The following is a 15,211-nucleotide window of genomic DNA, read 5'->3' as shown; positions in this document are numbered from 1 at the left end:
TTCGATCGTGTTTATCGAGTGCTTACTGTGTGCAGAGCACTGTACTGAGCACTTGGAAAGTACAATCCAGTAACAAATGGAGACAATCCCTGCCCACGACGGGCTCACAGTCTAGAAGGCCAAGACTGCATAAAGACTGCACAAGACTACAAAGTGTCAGGTTTCACGTACATCAGTGTTTCAAAGACGGGGGGGGGGGGGTCCCAACCCTCAGGAGAGTTGTGGGGGAGTTCTAAGGGGACTGTGAGATCTGGAATCACCGATGCAACTAGAATTGACACTGCTGGGGTGCAGAGCACTTAACTCAGCTCTCCAAACAGCTCTTTAAGGGGTAGCATTCTCGACTATAAGCGAGGTGGAAAAGGTGGTTCAATAATGAGGACATTTCTGTACAAGACTGTTTCGAAAATCTTCATTCCCCGTTTAACACGTGGCGCTCTTACCAAGTTGACATAAATTGCAATGCAGTGAACGTAAAGATGCAGCGTTCGGCCGACGGCACTGACTGAATGCTTTCTGTGTTGCGAGCCCTCCACCGAGCATTTGAGTAAGCACAGAATAACAGAGTTGGTAGATATGTCCCCTGCCCACAAGGGGCTTACGGTCTACGGGGGGTGACAAACGTGAATATAAAATACAGATAGGGAAAATGGAACAGTGTAAGGTTATGTTCGGAAGCGCTGTGGGGCGGATGCACAGGTAGGGGAAATGAGGGCCGAGACAGGGAAGGTCTCTTGCAGCAGATGTGATTTTAGGAAGGCTTTGAAGGTAGGGAGAGTGGTGGACTGTCAGATATAATGATAATGTTGACATCCGTTAAGCGCTTACTATGTGCAGAGCACTGTTCTAAGTGCTAAAGTAGATACAGGGTAATCAGGTTGTCCCACGTGAGGCTCACGGTCTTAATTCCAATTTACAGATGAGGGAACTGAAGCACAGAGCAGTGACTTGCCCACTGTCACACAGCTGACAAGTCTCTATCTGTTACCGATTTGTACATTCCAAGCGCTTAGTACAGTGCTCTGCACATACTAAGCACTCAATAAATACTACTGAATGAATGAAGTGGCAGATATGGAATTCGAACCCATGACCTCTGACTCCCAAGCCCGGGCTCTTTCCACTGAGCCACACCGAGGGAGGGAGTTCCAGGCCAGAATAAGGATGCGGGCAAGAGGTTCGTGGAATAAAGGAGATCTAGGTACAGTGAGCAGGATGGTATTAAATTAGGCAGGTTTGCAGGTTTAGGTAGGAGATCAGTGAGGTAGGAGGGGGAGAGCTGACTGAGTGCCTTATTTATTTATATTAATGTCTACCTCTCCCTCTAGACTGTAAGCTCACTGAGGACGGGAAATGGGTCTGTTGACTATTTTCCTGTACTCGCCCAAGCGTTTAGTACGGTGCTCTGCACAGTAAGCGTTCAATAAATACGACTGACTGACAACAGCCAATGGTGAAGAGTTTGTGTTTGATGCGGAGGTGGACGGGCAACACCTGGAGGTTTGGAGGAATGGGGAGATGTGGACTGAATTAAAGCACAAGAGACTGGCTTAAGGGATAAAACAGTCAAAATTCCCATCATCTGGTTTGATCAAATTACGAGTCTTCTGCTTAAATCTCAGAATCCTAAAATGATGTGCAGGGAGCTATGTAAGAATTAGTGCTCTGCCCTCCCTGGAAAAGTACAGTTAATTATTTGCTCTTGCCGTTATCCTGATTGAAAGCACTTCTCACCTCTTCAGATTCAAGAAGAAATTCTGTAAACTGGCAACCGACAACCGTGAGCTGTTTGGACTTTGTAAAATCTAGATCCAGGTTGGCATATAATTTGCTGCTAGGCTTGTAGAAATAAAGCAGGCGCCGAACAAACCTGAAGTGGAGATTAGAAGAGTTAGTATCATCTCATCCAAACAGTACGTCATATACATACTAGGTCCATAAATGAACTGCACAACAGAATTAATAGTAATGGAGCTCGTCTACTGCGTGGGCAAAGTTGAAAATTGAACAAATTTATTTGATTTTTGGCAGTGTATTGACTATCAGGCCATTAAGAAAGTCACCCAAAATTGTAAAAACATGAATGAGAAGCAGCGTGGCTCAGTGGAAAGAGCACGGGCTTGGGAGTCAGAGGTCGCGGGTTCTAATCCCGGCTCTGCCGCTGGTCAGCCGTGTGACTTTGGGCAAGTCACTTAACTTCTCTGTGCCTCAGTTACCTCATCTGTCAAATGGGGATTAAAACTGTGAGTCCCATGAGGGACAACCTGATCACCTTGTATCCTCCAGCGCTTAGAACAGCGCTTTGTACATAGTGAGCGCTTAACAAATACCAGAGTTATGAATAAAAAGTTAATATCTATTAAAAACATCGCCACTAAAAAGGACGCCTCCTGAAGGAGTGTGTGTGCATGTACCCATAAATAAATCTCTCTCTCTATAGTTTTATTTATATAAGTGCTTAGTACGGTGCTTTGCACACAGTAAGCACTCAAAAATGGCTGAATGAATGAATATACATATAAATAAAATTGTCCTTTCCCAAAGCGCTTAGCTTTTCTCATTTCCCACACTGCTTGCCAACAAAAGCCTTGTGTGGATGGAAATATATCTACTGCAATTCTTTCTTTCTTTCCCAGTTCCATTAAAATCGTTACAGGGCTTCACTCTGTTCCCTCTCAGGCATATTTAACTATAAACTACTTTTGTCTTTGGATTGTAAAGTTCACTGCACATAGTAGACACTCAAATATGGAAATTCGGCGAGGTCTACTTGAAGTTCTTTACGATATAATTCGCCTCCCTCTCCCTGTCCTGACGGAAGAATTCACGGAAGCACTTATTGACCAGTGACACCTACTCAGTGTAGGTAAGTACTGAGAGTGATGTACACTTGTTTTAGTAGCTCATGCTTCGTATGTTTTATCCTTTAACTTTTACTTGTATCCTCTTGGGCACTACTGTCCAAATTATAATATCACCATACTTCTTAAAAAAATTAAATCTTATAAATTCTTTTAGATTTCTTATTAGACTTGCTGCTGCAGCCAACTAAGTTATTTAATGTAATAGGAAAAACTTGGCTTCTTGTGACCACACTGTAAGCCCGTTGTGGGAAGGGATTGTCTCTATTTCTGAACTGTACTTTCCAAGCGCTTAGTATAGTGCTCTGTACATAGCAAGTGCTCAATAAATACGACCGAATGAATGAAATATTATTAGAAAGAGACTGAAATTCCTGAATCTCTTTCACTGACACCTCTTCGGCCTCTGATCATCTCACTGTGGTCATCTCTCAGGGCTCAGTTCTCAGTGGGCCCCTTCTTTACCCACTCCCTCGGAGACTCACTCCCACAGCTTCAACTACCATCTCTAAGAGGATGATTCCCAAAACTATTTTTCCAGTCCTGACCTTTCTCTTTCTCTGCAGTCTTACATTTCCTCCTCCCTTCTCGACATTTCTACTTGGATGTCTCACCAACATCTCAACCTGACCTGTCCAAAACAGGATTTATCTTCCCACCCAAACCCTGTCTCCCCTTTGTCTTTCCCTTCACTGAAACACATCACCATCCTCCCGGTCTCACGAGCCCATAGCCATGGCCTGATCCTCAACTCAGCTTTCTCATTCAACCCACATTTATTTAATCTGTTATCACATCCTGACGGCTCTTTTGTGTGTGTGTGTATGGGGGGGGGGGGGATTTGGTAAGCACTTACTAAGTGCCGGGCACTGTATTAATCGCTGGGGCAGATTTGAGCTTATCGGGTTGGACACAGTCAACGTCCCACTTGGAGCTCACAGTCTTAGAGATGAGGTAACAGAGGCACAGGGAAGTTAAGTGCCTTGCCCAAGGTCAAAACAAAGCAAGTGGCAGAGCTGGGACTACGAGCCAGATCCTATTACTCCCAAGCCCATGCTCTCTGTACTAGGCCACGCTGCTTCCCAACCTTCACATCTTACTACTTTTACAAAAGCACTAAAATCTACTCTTTCCTCTAATCCAAATTGCTATTATGTCCTGAGCATTTATTCTCCTTGCTGAACTCCCTGCCTCCTGACTCTCCCTTCTCCACTCTCCTGCCCTGATGATTTTTCTCAAAAAAGTGTTCAGTTCATAATCTCCCCATTCCTCAAAAGCCTTTGAGAGTTGCCCGCCCCCCCTCTGCAAACAGAAGCTCAGCTTTAAGACCCTCACGGATCTCCTACTAAAACCCAGGCCGCACACTTCACTCCTTTAACAACAACCCACTTAGTACAGTGCTCTACACGCAGTAAATTCTTAATATTACTACTCTTATTCTTGTCGGTATATTACCACGATATCAGAGAACCATCGACTCACTTCACATACAACTGTCCCAAAACATTATACAGATGAAAAAAAGTGTCCTGGCACAATTTATTTCCAAATGGTCAAAAATACTTCTTTAATGTTTAACACACTCTCAAAGAGCAACACTCTTTAGGTCATCTGAATAATGGCTAGTCTGTATTACCATCAACCAAGCACCTATCACGTGCAGATCATTATTCTAGGCTCTTGGGAACACTAGTAGCAACATGCACAGTTCCCGCCTTCAAGCAATTTACAATCTAATGTGGGAGTGACTGCTGAAATAAGGTCACACAAGAAATGCAGGTCAGAGCTTAACTAAATAAAAGATATAGAATTTACCTATATATTCAATTATAAATTCAGAATTTCCCCCACTGAACACATGCTCCTGTACCCACTATTTGCAGATAATTCTGTCTATCTCCCCCCTTTAGACTGCAAGCACCTCGAGGGCAGGCATCTTGTATCTTGCTTTGGTTCTATCTCCCAAGCAACCAGTCCTGTGTTTTGCAATCGGTAGCTGCTCAATACAGACTGCTGATAATGACAATACAGAAGATTTGATTTTGCTCAGAGAGTATCGGTTACTGACTTTACCTATAATTCTGGATATAACTACAGAGTGAGGTCAACGATTGTTTTCCTTTTACGGGACAGAAGTAATTCATTGGGGGCAGATTTACTACTTCTGTTTGAGAAAATGTGTGGCCACATCTCCTTACTTTTCTCTCTGCAGGTGCCTAAAGCAAGCTGGAGGACCCAGAACTGCCCAGTTGTTCTGCTAGAGATTCCTTGGATTTGTCTGAGAGGGCTTTGCTAGGAAGGGGACGAGAAGCAGCGTGGCGTAGCGGCAGGAGCCCAGGCCTGGGAGTCAGAGGCCATGGGTTCTAATCCCAGCTCCGCCACTTATCAGCTGTGTGATTTTGGGGTAGTCACTTCACTTCTCTGGGCCTCAGTTACCTCATCTGTCAAACGGGGATGAAGACTGTGAGCCCCACGTGGGACAACCTGATCACCTTGCATCCACCCCGGTGCTTAGAAGAGTGCTTAGCACATAGTAAGCACTTAAATACTAATTATTATTATTATTCCCTTCCAGAGGGCCAAAGAAAATCATTTGTCTGACAGGAGTTGTTCTGGAGAATGCTGGAAGTAAGCCTCATGGGAGGAGAGGTAATAACCAGAAAGATAATGGCCTTCTGGTGGGTTCTGTACCTAAAAGAACCACTTTTCCAATCATCAGCGTGGGGAGTCTTAGTTCTGATGATAATTATAATAACAAATATGGTTTTTATTAAGAGTTTCCTTCATCTTAAGCATAGGAACTAAGCACCGGGGTAAAAAGAAGATCCTCAAATCGGTCACCATTACTGCCTCTCCCAGGGGTCACAAATGAAAAAGTAGAGGGAGACACTGTCTTTTCCTCATCGGGCCAATGAGGATATGAGCACAGAGGGTAAATAACTTTCCCAAGGTCACAAAGCAAGCCAGTGGCTGATCTGGGATTAAAAGTAGGACCTCCTGACTCCCTAATGAAAAGCCTGTGGTCTTTTCACTATGTCACGCTGTCTCCGATGAGCTGATCTAGTTTACTTTCCACTTTTGGAACAGAAGTTCTGACCCACATACTCCTTTGAAACTAAAACAAGCTTAAAAGCATTCTACTAATTATTCTCCACAAAGTCCTTTACGTACCTGTGCAACTGCTCATCCTTATAGTTTCTTAGATTTATATTTGGCCACTAGAAAAATTAGAAGATAGTGTATTAGATAATTTATCCACCAATTCTGTTTCAAACAACTTTTCCTACTAGTGAACTATAGATTTTTTTAAAAACTGCCACTTCTGATTAACTTTTAGCAGCTGCCCCACTATCAAGAGAGGAGCAGGTCTAGGTGTGCTGACGATGAGGTCATCAACCTTCCAGCCGCCATCATTCCGCTTTGCCATATGTACTTGGTCATTCGATGCAAGAAGAACGTAGGAAAAACACTGCTTTCCCCCACCTACCAGTCAACTGCACAGGCAGCCGAAGTAACTAGATAGCAGGGGCACCCATTTTCCCTTTAGGACTTGTTCAGCCATACTAGTGGCGTTGCCTGCAAGTTGAATTTACTCTTCCTTCTGAAATTTTAGAAAAATACTTACGCACTAGAAGGAAACTGGAGGACCGTATATCAAAATATCACTTGTTTGCCATTTTATCAGAGACCTAAATCTCCAGTAACGAGCCACATATTTAAGAAACGAAACTAAAAAGACGAAACAATGAAGGTAGAGAAATATGCTTTCTTGAGTATGCTTCATGATAGGTCTTTTCCTGCCTTTAGGATGGGCCCTAGAAAATTCCAATTCCAATCAAGAAAGCATTCTGCTTTCCTTCTCTTATCAGTCAACTTCATGGGCAGCAGAAGTAACTCCATAGCGGGGCACCCACTTTCAACTTATGACTGAGTACTCTCTCTGACAGTGGTGTTTCCTGCAAGTGAATTTGTTTTTCCTTCCTTCCGATATTTTAGAAAAATACATACGCACACCATGCATTAGAAGCAAACTGGAGGATCAAATATATGAAAACACCAGTTGTTTGCCATTTAATCAAAAACCTAAATCTCAAGTTGGGGGTCACATATTTAAGATATCAAACTGAAAAAAAGCCCCCCAAAAAAAGAAATAAGCAAAAAAACAAGGCAAAGAAGTATGCTTTCTTGAATATGCTTACTGAAATGTCTTTTCCTACCTTAAGGATGGTCCCTATGAGATTCCAATTCCAATCAAGATTCTCTTTATGTTGAAGGACTTGGCTGTCTCGAAGGTTCATCACAAGAGCTTCCTCTGTATCCTGAAACATTGGAATGAAAGAGGAAAAAGAAAATAACTTAGTTGCAAATTGTCCTGACGCAAGGATGTATAAGACCATCTTTTGATTCAGGCCACTGACCCTCTTCATTGATCGTGAAATTTAAGATATTCAAGTGGTGCTATAAAATTTCCTGGATACAATTAAGGAAAAGAAGAGGAATGGAACCACGACGAGAGAAGATGGTCAAGCTTGGGATTTTTGCATACGGGGGAAAAAAAAAAAAAGGATCCGGGAAATGTGATCACGATAAGGGAATTCCCCGTCCCCCAACAAGTCCCGGATCGTTTAATTATTCCCAGGTTATTGGAGTACCTTTAAGATAAAAATATCTTTCTGTACTCGGAGGTACTGATCCCTTTTTTGGTGTGTGGCGATTGCTTTCTGAACAATGTGATCTAAGTGAAGACTGAAAGGCTTAGGTCCTCGTTTCTTCATCTCATGGAAGCGTTTTAAGCAGTTCAGTGCTGCACTGGCGCGTCTAATGTGACAGAGGTAAAGGTTCATTAACACTGTAGAAGAGCAGGCGTAATCTAAACATCCGTATTTGAAAATAATTATGGCAACTAAGTTGACTTAGGCATATTAATAGTCTCTATTTGAAATCAAGAATGAAGGCGTTGATGAAGAACCACTGTCTCTGTGGGCAAGGGGGGCTGAAAATTCCTTCTACATAGTACCTGAAAATACGGCCCTCTGGTTTGTGACTACGGTTATTTATTGGAGGGCCTGCTGCTGTTTTCGGCTGCCTCTGACTTACGATCTATTTTAGGTCTTTCATCAAGAGGAGACATCCAATTCCTGACTTTCACAGCCCAGGCTAATATGCAACTTCTACAAGAGCATCAAACGAAGAGAGAACAAAAAACTGACTCTATTCAAACCAGATTATGCTTTACATTTCCTGAGCACATCCCCAAGGTAATATACCAATGAAATAATACTCGCCGCATGTTGCCGCTGCTAACGAATACAAACACTTCTTTAGCTGGGTTGCAAACCACCCAAGGCCATCAATATTGCATTGTAGAATAGTACTAAAGGTTCTTGTGGTTCAGTATTTGTTTACGAGATGTACAGCTGGGGGAGTGGGGAAAGGAAGAGAAGGGGGAGCTGTCAAGGGTTTATCTGTTTCTCGGGAAAAGTGCTCTGAGGAGTTTCCATAATTGTCTCGTGAGTATCTGACTACTAAAATAGGTAATCTAGCCCTTAGTAATTCTGAACTTCACCAGAATTTTTGTACCATCATACTTACAGTCTCTTCTCTTTTGGGATATCAAAAGACGCTGCCATATTCATTAATGTTGGTAAGCAGTGCAAATGATGGCTGTGTGAGTGAGGAAGGATTGTGTTTGCCTAAAACCAAAAGAAAAAAATGAGGATGTGAAGAACTATTAAAAATTCTAGATTATTTTCCACATTGGATCTGTACATGAGACTCCCCTGACTGGACAAAAATTTCCAGAAGAATCCACGGCTCTTGAGGGCAGTGATTATGTGGCCCAAGCACTTACTAACCGACCACTGCTCAATCATTCAGTCATCTCCACTGACCTTAGGTCTCACTGATTTACATATTTAATATACTTCAAAAATACAGCCAATCACGCAATCAAAATAAAAGCGAAAAGTCAAACTTATTTTGGCATCGATGTGGACTTTCAAAATTCTTTCCATCACAGCTTCAGGGGCCTGACAATCAAAAAATGTGATCGTGAAAGCCTGGAAAGATTGGGTCCTACCAACACCTGGATGGGAGGTTACCTGAGACCCCACGTGCTATCGTCCTGCCTCAAGGGAGATTGAACAGATTTATTCTGAAGACCTCATACCGAAGGTCGAATGAAGTATTGTACTTCATCTAGCCTAGCGGATAGAGCGCGGGCCTGGGAGTCAGAAGGTCATGGGTTCTAATCCCGGCTCTGTGAGCCGTCTGCTGTGTGGCCTTGGGCAAAGCGCTTAGCTTCTCTGAGCCTGTTACCTCATCTGTAAAATGGGGATTAAGACTGGGAGCCCCACGTGGGACACGGATTGTGTCCAACCTGGCTTGCCTGTATCCACCCCAGTGCTCATTACAGTGCCTGCCACATAGTAAGCACTTCACAAATACCGTAATTACTATTACTATTATTACTGTACCATTCTGAGAACATTCCCTTACTTCTTCTGTGTATGTGGCTATTGAGAACAAACACAACGCACTCAATTCTTCTTTATTTTGAAGGGTTAAGAGCAAAGATGTCACTTGGGATTTAAGGCTTATTTGTTCCATACAATCAGTTCCACAGAGCTCAAAACAAGGGGGAAGTAGATTCACTGAGTCGCTCTCCCCCATTCAGGGTTTCCCCCAATGCTCTCAGTAACCCTTGAGCACTGCAGAGAGAAAGCAGTCTCCCTCTACCCCCTCTCATCATTTCTGCTTTAGGCGGGGCTGCCAAAAGCAGAGAAGGATTCCCTGTAAGGCCAGAATCTGTATTGCTGCTCTCTTAATCAATCAGTGGTATTTATAGAGTGCTTACCACATGCAGAGCACTTTACTAGGCGCTTGGGAGAGTATAATACAATAGAATTAGCAGATGCATTCCCTGCCCGGGACGAAGTTACACTCCAGAGGGGAAAAGTATCCGTCTCGTCTGGGATGTGAATCCGGGACGTCTCGCAGCCGGAGCGAGAATGGTACCCGTAGGCCAACGAGCCGGGAAACCCGAGGTATTGGAATGGGAGCGGAGCAGCGGTAGCTCTGACAGACCCATCAGGAATACCCTGGTTTTGCCCTTAAGGGGCAAAGTGAATCCACAACGTGTCCTGGAAAGGCTTCCAACAGGCAGCTTTACACAATGCTTGGGGTGGAGAGACTGGATTTGGGAAGACGGGCTCTCTCCTGTGACTGACCTAAATCAGCACGGGGGAAAAATTAATGCTCATTACCTAGACTGTGAGCCCGTCACTGGGCAGGGATTGTCTCTATCTGTTGCCGAATTGTACATTCCAAGCACTTAGTACAGTGCTCTGCACATAAGTGCTCAATAAATAATATTGAATGAATGAATGAATAATAATAATTATGATGGTATTTGTTGAGCACTTACTATGTGCCAAGCACTGTTCTAAGCCCTGGGGTAGAGGCCAGGTAATCGGGATGTCCCACATGGGGCTCACAGTCTAAGTCCCCATTTTACAGATGAGGCAACCGAGGCCCAGAGAAGTTAAATGACTTGCCCTAAGTCACACAACTGACCAATGGCGGAGCCGGGATTAGAACTCACGACCTCTGACTCCCAAGCCCGGGTTCTTTCCATTAAACCACACTGCTTAGCACATACACTATTCTATAAGACTTGAAATCAGGTTATGTTTCCAACGGCACCCAAATATAATCATTCTTCAATGACTGAAAAACATAAAATGACAAGGGCAGGATCTGATAGTGTAATTTACTGGACATTGAGTATACGCCTTCATTCAGTCATATTTAGTGAGCGCTTACTGTGTGCACTGTACTAAGCGCAAAGCTGTTTATGGCTTTTACGTATTTATATCAAGAGCAAATTCGTGTTTCAAAATTGTGGAATACACCTAGATGCTTAACATTTACTACTGTGATTTTGTGTAAAATATAAGGAAATGTCCAAAAATTAGACTACGAGAAGAATCTATCACTCACCACCTTACCATATGTAAAAGCTCCCCCAGTAGGATTGTAGCCCTGACAGAGACATGGTCATCACTACTTGTTATTACTTCCACCAAACCCTGAAAAAGAAAAGAGAAGGAAAAAAAAAAAAAAGGAGAAGAGGCTTTTCTGAAACTTTCTATACAGAGGAGGCAAATCCATACTGCTGTGAGAGTATATTGTTAGAAAAAAGTAAGGTAACCACTTAAATTCCATTAACAATTAAAATTTTTACTTACTTCTAAAAGTCCATTAGTAATGAAAGCTGATAGTACTAGAGCCAAATAATTATCCATGAGGTCCGGTCTGGAAGAATACGTAACAGAGAATAAATTTAAAGAGTTTTCCATTCTGTTTTATAGTTTAGCACAGAAAATACCCTTGGAATGAACATGGCATAGTCATGTGCCACTAAATTCTACCTGGATCTGGCTCGATGGGGAAGAATTGTTTTAGCTTCAGCTGCAACAAAGCCATCTGAGAGCCGCCAACAGTCTTGAAATCGACTTGGATCTTAAAAAAAAAAAAGTGAACACCAAATAAAGCTATTTTTGCATTTTTGAAAGCAAATCTTCAAAGACTGATAGGTATGTTTCCTCCCTCACGTGGAGGGATCTGAGATACGAAGCTCTAGTCTGTATGCTCTTTGTGGGCAAGTATCATGCCTACGTACTCCTTATATAGTATTCTCCCAAACGTTTAGTACAGTGCTCTGCATTCAGAAAGCACTCAAGTAATACCACTAAGCTGAAAGCAATCAATTCTCAAGTTAAAATTTACATAAAAATTGATACAAAATATTATTTTCCTCCCAAGAACCACCTTTAGCAGCTGAATATATACAACAGCAAGTCCCAATTTAGTCAAGTAATGTTTGTAGAAAATAATAATAATAAAATAATAATAATAATTTATCTGGGAAGAGATATATTCACTTAAAAATCTGCTAGCCAAATAAAGGTATACCCTTTTCCCCTTGGTCCAGGTGGCGATGTTTGAATAAATAACTATCTTGGGAAGCAACAAAGGACTATAGCTGAATTGATAAGTAGTGTTTAAAAATCTTCTTCTGTTCATTGATATTTATCAAGGAACATCTTGAAAGAAAATCTTATAAAACTTGGGCTTAGGTGTAATGGGAACATATACAGATACAATTAACAATGACAAGTCAAAGTGAGCTGCTTTCACATTAGGTATGTAACCTACTAAAATTTAATATCTAGTCTTATTTGTATTCATTCAATAGTATTTATTGAGCGCTTACTTTGTGCAGAGCACTGTACTAAGCGCTTGGAATGTGCAATTCGGCAACAGATAGCGACAGTCACCAATGTCCTCTGTATTCATTTCAAACCATATATCAGCACGGCAGGATTTGCTAAATTACGACCACTCGGGAATTTAAGCAGAAGAGTTTCTACAGTTTCAATGCACCGTAATGTACTGCAGTGTATTGAGAAGCAATACGGCACAGTGGACTGCGCATGGGCCTGGGAGTCAAAAGGTCATGGGTTCTACTTCCAGCTCTGCCACGTGTGTGCTGTGTGACCTTGGGCAACTCATTTTACTTCTCTGTGCCTTATTTACCTCATCTATAAAATGGGGATTGAGACCGTGAGCCTCACGTGTGGGACAAGGACTGGATCTAACTCCGTTTGCTTATAATCACTCCAGCATGTAGAACAGTGCCTGGCACACAACAAGAGCCTAACAAATATAACTCTTATGATTATTCTCCCAAGTACTTAACAAGCACAGGAAGCACTCAAAAAATACCACAGACCAATATGTCCCCCTGGAAGAAGTAAGAGCTTAACACATATCACTATTATGATTATTCTCCCAAGTACTTAATAATAATAATAATAATAATAATGTTGGTATTTGTTAAGCGCTTACTATGTGCCGAGCACTGTTCTAAGCGCTGGGGTAGACATAGGGGAATCAGGTTGTCCCACGTGGGGCTCACAGTCTTAATCCCCATTTTACAGATGAGGGAACTGAGGCACAGAGAAGTTAAGTGACTTGCCCACAGTCACACAGCCAAGTGGCAGAGCTGGGATTCGAACTCATGAGCCCTGACTCCAAAGCCCGTGCTCTTTCCACTGCGCCACGCTGCTTCTCTGATAATAATAAGCACTTAATAAGCACGGGAAGCACTCAATACCACAGACCAATAAGTCCCCCTGGAAGATGATGGTGAAGTTTCTCTTTGCGTGCAAGTGTGGCTGTAAAACAGCTAATCCATGGCATTGAGGGGCCCAACCACACTCTGCCTACAGAAAGGTCATCATCTGTTAGGTTGTCACACTGACTGCAGTGCCTGGCATTTTGGTTTGGCTGTCAGTCTCACGTTTCTCTGAAACTTCTGCTCCCAAAGTGTCACTCCCGTCTTGATGGCGGTACACCATGCTGCTGCTCTAACCGGCACCCAGCTTTCGGCTGTCATTCGTTTCTTTAAATGGTACTCGTTGAGCGCTTACTATGTGCCAAGCACTGTACTAAGAGCTGGGGTAGATACAAAGTCATCAGGTTGGACACGGTCCACGTTCCACACGAGGCTCACAGTCTTAATCGCCGTTTTACAGATGAGGTAACTGAGGCACAGAGAAGTGGAATGACTTGCCCCAGGTCACTCAGCAGACAAGTGGCGAAGGTGGGATTAGAACCCGGGTCCTTCTGTCTCCCAGGTTCATGCTCTCTCCACTGAGCCATGCTGCTTCCTAATGTGAAACCAAATGGTCTCAATCTTTGCTTCCCTGAATCCTAAAATGTTTCCTCTGCCCTCACTCCTGCTCTCTGTACATCAGCTTCTTGGACTACACTGTGCGACTTCATTTCTCCACAGTGACTCTGATTTTGACATAAACACGCACCTTACCTTTTCAGCAGAACCTTTAACCATTCTATTAAGTTGCATGCATTCATTCCATCGTATTTACTGAGCGCCTACTCTGTGCAGAGCACTGTACTGAGCGCTCGGAAAGTACAATACAGCAATAGAGACAATCCCTGCTCACAACGGGCTGACAGTCTGGATACGATGAGCCAGGTTTTCCCCTATTACATTTAATAGCATGATTGGCTCCAGTATCAAATCTAATAACTAATCGAAAAAATTTATAAGATTTAATTATCTTATGAAGTAGGATGATACCAGAATTCGGACAACACTGCTCAAGAGGATACAAATAAAACTTAAAGAAAAAAAACACACCAAGCAAGAACTACTGAAACAATTGTCCATCACTCTCGATGCTTACCAACGCTGAGTAGCGCTTCTATGAATTCTTCCGTCACGACAGGGAGAGGGAGACGAAATATATCATAAAGAACCTCAAGTAGACCTCGCTGAAAACACAGTGAGAAATGAATTTCACAAAGCACCTTACAAACTGTGCTTCACCCATTTTACAGTAAAAATCTTTGCCCCCATTTTCTAGATGCGCATATTATATAGCCAATAAAAGCTTCGAAGTGCACGGTTTGCTTGATCCTTGGAAGTATAGGGAAGCTGGAGCCAAAGGAGGATCCAGGTGGGAAGTAGGGAAACGGCCTGGGGCTTGCACTGGCACCTCTCAGTTCGACAGGTGGTAAAGACTCAACATCGGCTCCTGGTTCCCGTCACCCAGCGCACCCAAAATCTGCTACCTGCTGCCCAGTAAAATCATTTCAATTTTCATTTTTCCTCATCTGCCTTGCTCTCTTTGTGTTCCGTCCTTGTGGCTCTCATACCTCGGCCCACCACTCAGGAACCTCCCCTTCATTCTGCTCCAAACCCCAAATATGCTTAGCCTCCCCACCACCCCAGCCCAACACTCAGTCTTCCCAGAGCCTCATGTGGGACAACCTGATTGCCCTGTATCTCCCCCAGCGCTTAGAACAGCGCTCTGCACATAGTAAGCGCTTAACCAATACCAACATTATTATTATCTACACCCCCCATTTCCTTCCCTGCCACTTGCTTCTGGCCCAGATCACCAAGCATTCCAAGAACATAGGAATTCATTTCTTCAATCGTATCAGTTGAGCGCTGTGTGCAGAGCACTGTACTAGTGCTTGGGAGAGTACAAGGCAACAATAAAACATACGCATTCCCTGTCCACAATGAGCTCACAGTCTGGGGTGGGAGGGGGAGGCGGACATTAATTTAAATAAATTACAGATAGGTACATAAGTGCTGTGGGGCTAGGAGTGGAGAAGAACAAAGGGAGCACAAGTCGGGGCGATGGCGAAGGGAGGGGGAGAAAAGCAAAAGGGGGGGAGGCGGCGTAGGCAGGGAAGGCCTCTCGGAGGAGATCACTGCCCTAAGGCCTTGGGGAACCACGGGAGCAAAA

At 43.3% G+C, this 15,211-nt stretch overlaps 1 protein-coding gene across 4 annotated transcripts in view; it reads right to left on the bottom strand.

The window, feature by feature from the left end:
- The window catches only part of RICTOR (RPTOR independent companion of MTOR complex 2), a 122,477-nt gene that overhangs the window by 29,394 nt on the left and 77,872 nt on the right, over nucleotides 1-15,211 (bottom strand). For all 4 annotated transcript variants that reach the window (XM_029058982.2, XM_029058983.2, XM_029058980.2 and 1 more), the window contains 9 exons: nucleotides 14,138-14,225; nucleotides 11,294-11,384; nucleotides 11,111-11,177; nucleotides 10,871-10,951; nucleotides 8,454-8,554; nucleotides 7,514-7,679; nucleotides 7,079-7,180; nucleotides 6,033-6,079; nucleotides 1,735-1,870 (listed from right to left, as the gene is read on the bottom strand). In XM_029058982.2, coding sequence (XP_028914815.1) covers nucleotides 1,735-1,870; nucleotides 6,033-6,079; nucleotides 7,079-7,180; nucleotides 7,514-7,679; nucleotides 8,454-8,554; nucleotides 10,871-10,951; nucleotides 11,111-11,177; nucleotides 11,294-11,384; nucleotides 14,138-14,225 — 879 coding nt within the window. The remainder of the gene's footprint in view (nucleotides 1-1,734; nucleotides 1,871-6,032; nucleotides 6,080-7,078; nucleotides 7,181-7,513; nucleotides 7,680-8,453; nucleotides 8,555-10,870; nucleotides 10,952-11,110; nucleotides 11,178-11,293; nucleotides 11,385-14,137; nucleotides 14,226-15,211) is intronic.

This window comes from Ornithorhynchus anatinus, chromosome 3 (assembly GCF_004115215.2).
Source record: "Ornithorhynchus anatinus isolate Pmale09 chromosome 3, mOrnAna1.pri.v4, whole genome shotgun sequence".
Lineage (NCBI taxonomy): Eukaryota > Metazoa > Chordata > Mammalia > Monotremata > Ornithorhynchidae > Ornithorhynchus > Ornithorhynchus anatinus.
The sequence above is the reverse complement of the archived record's forward strand: the minus strand, read 5'-3'. Positions and strand labels throughout refer to the sequence as shown.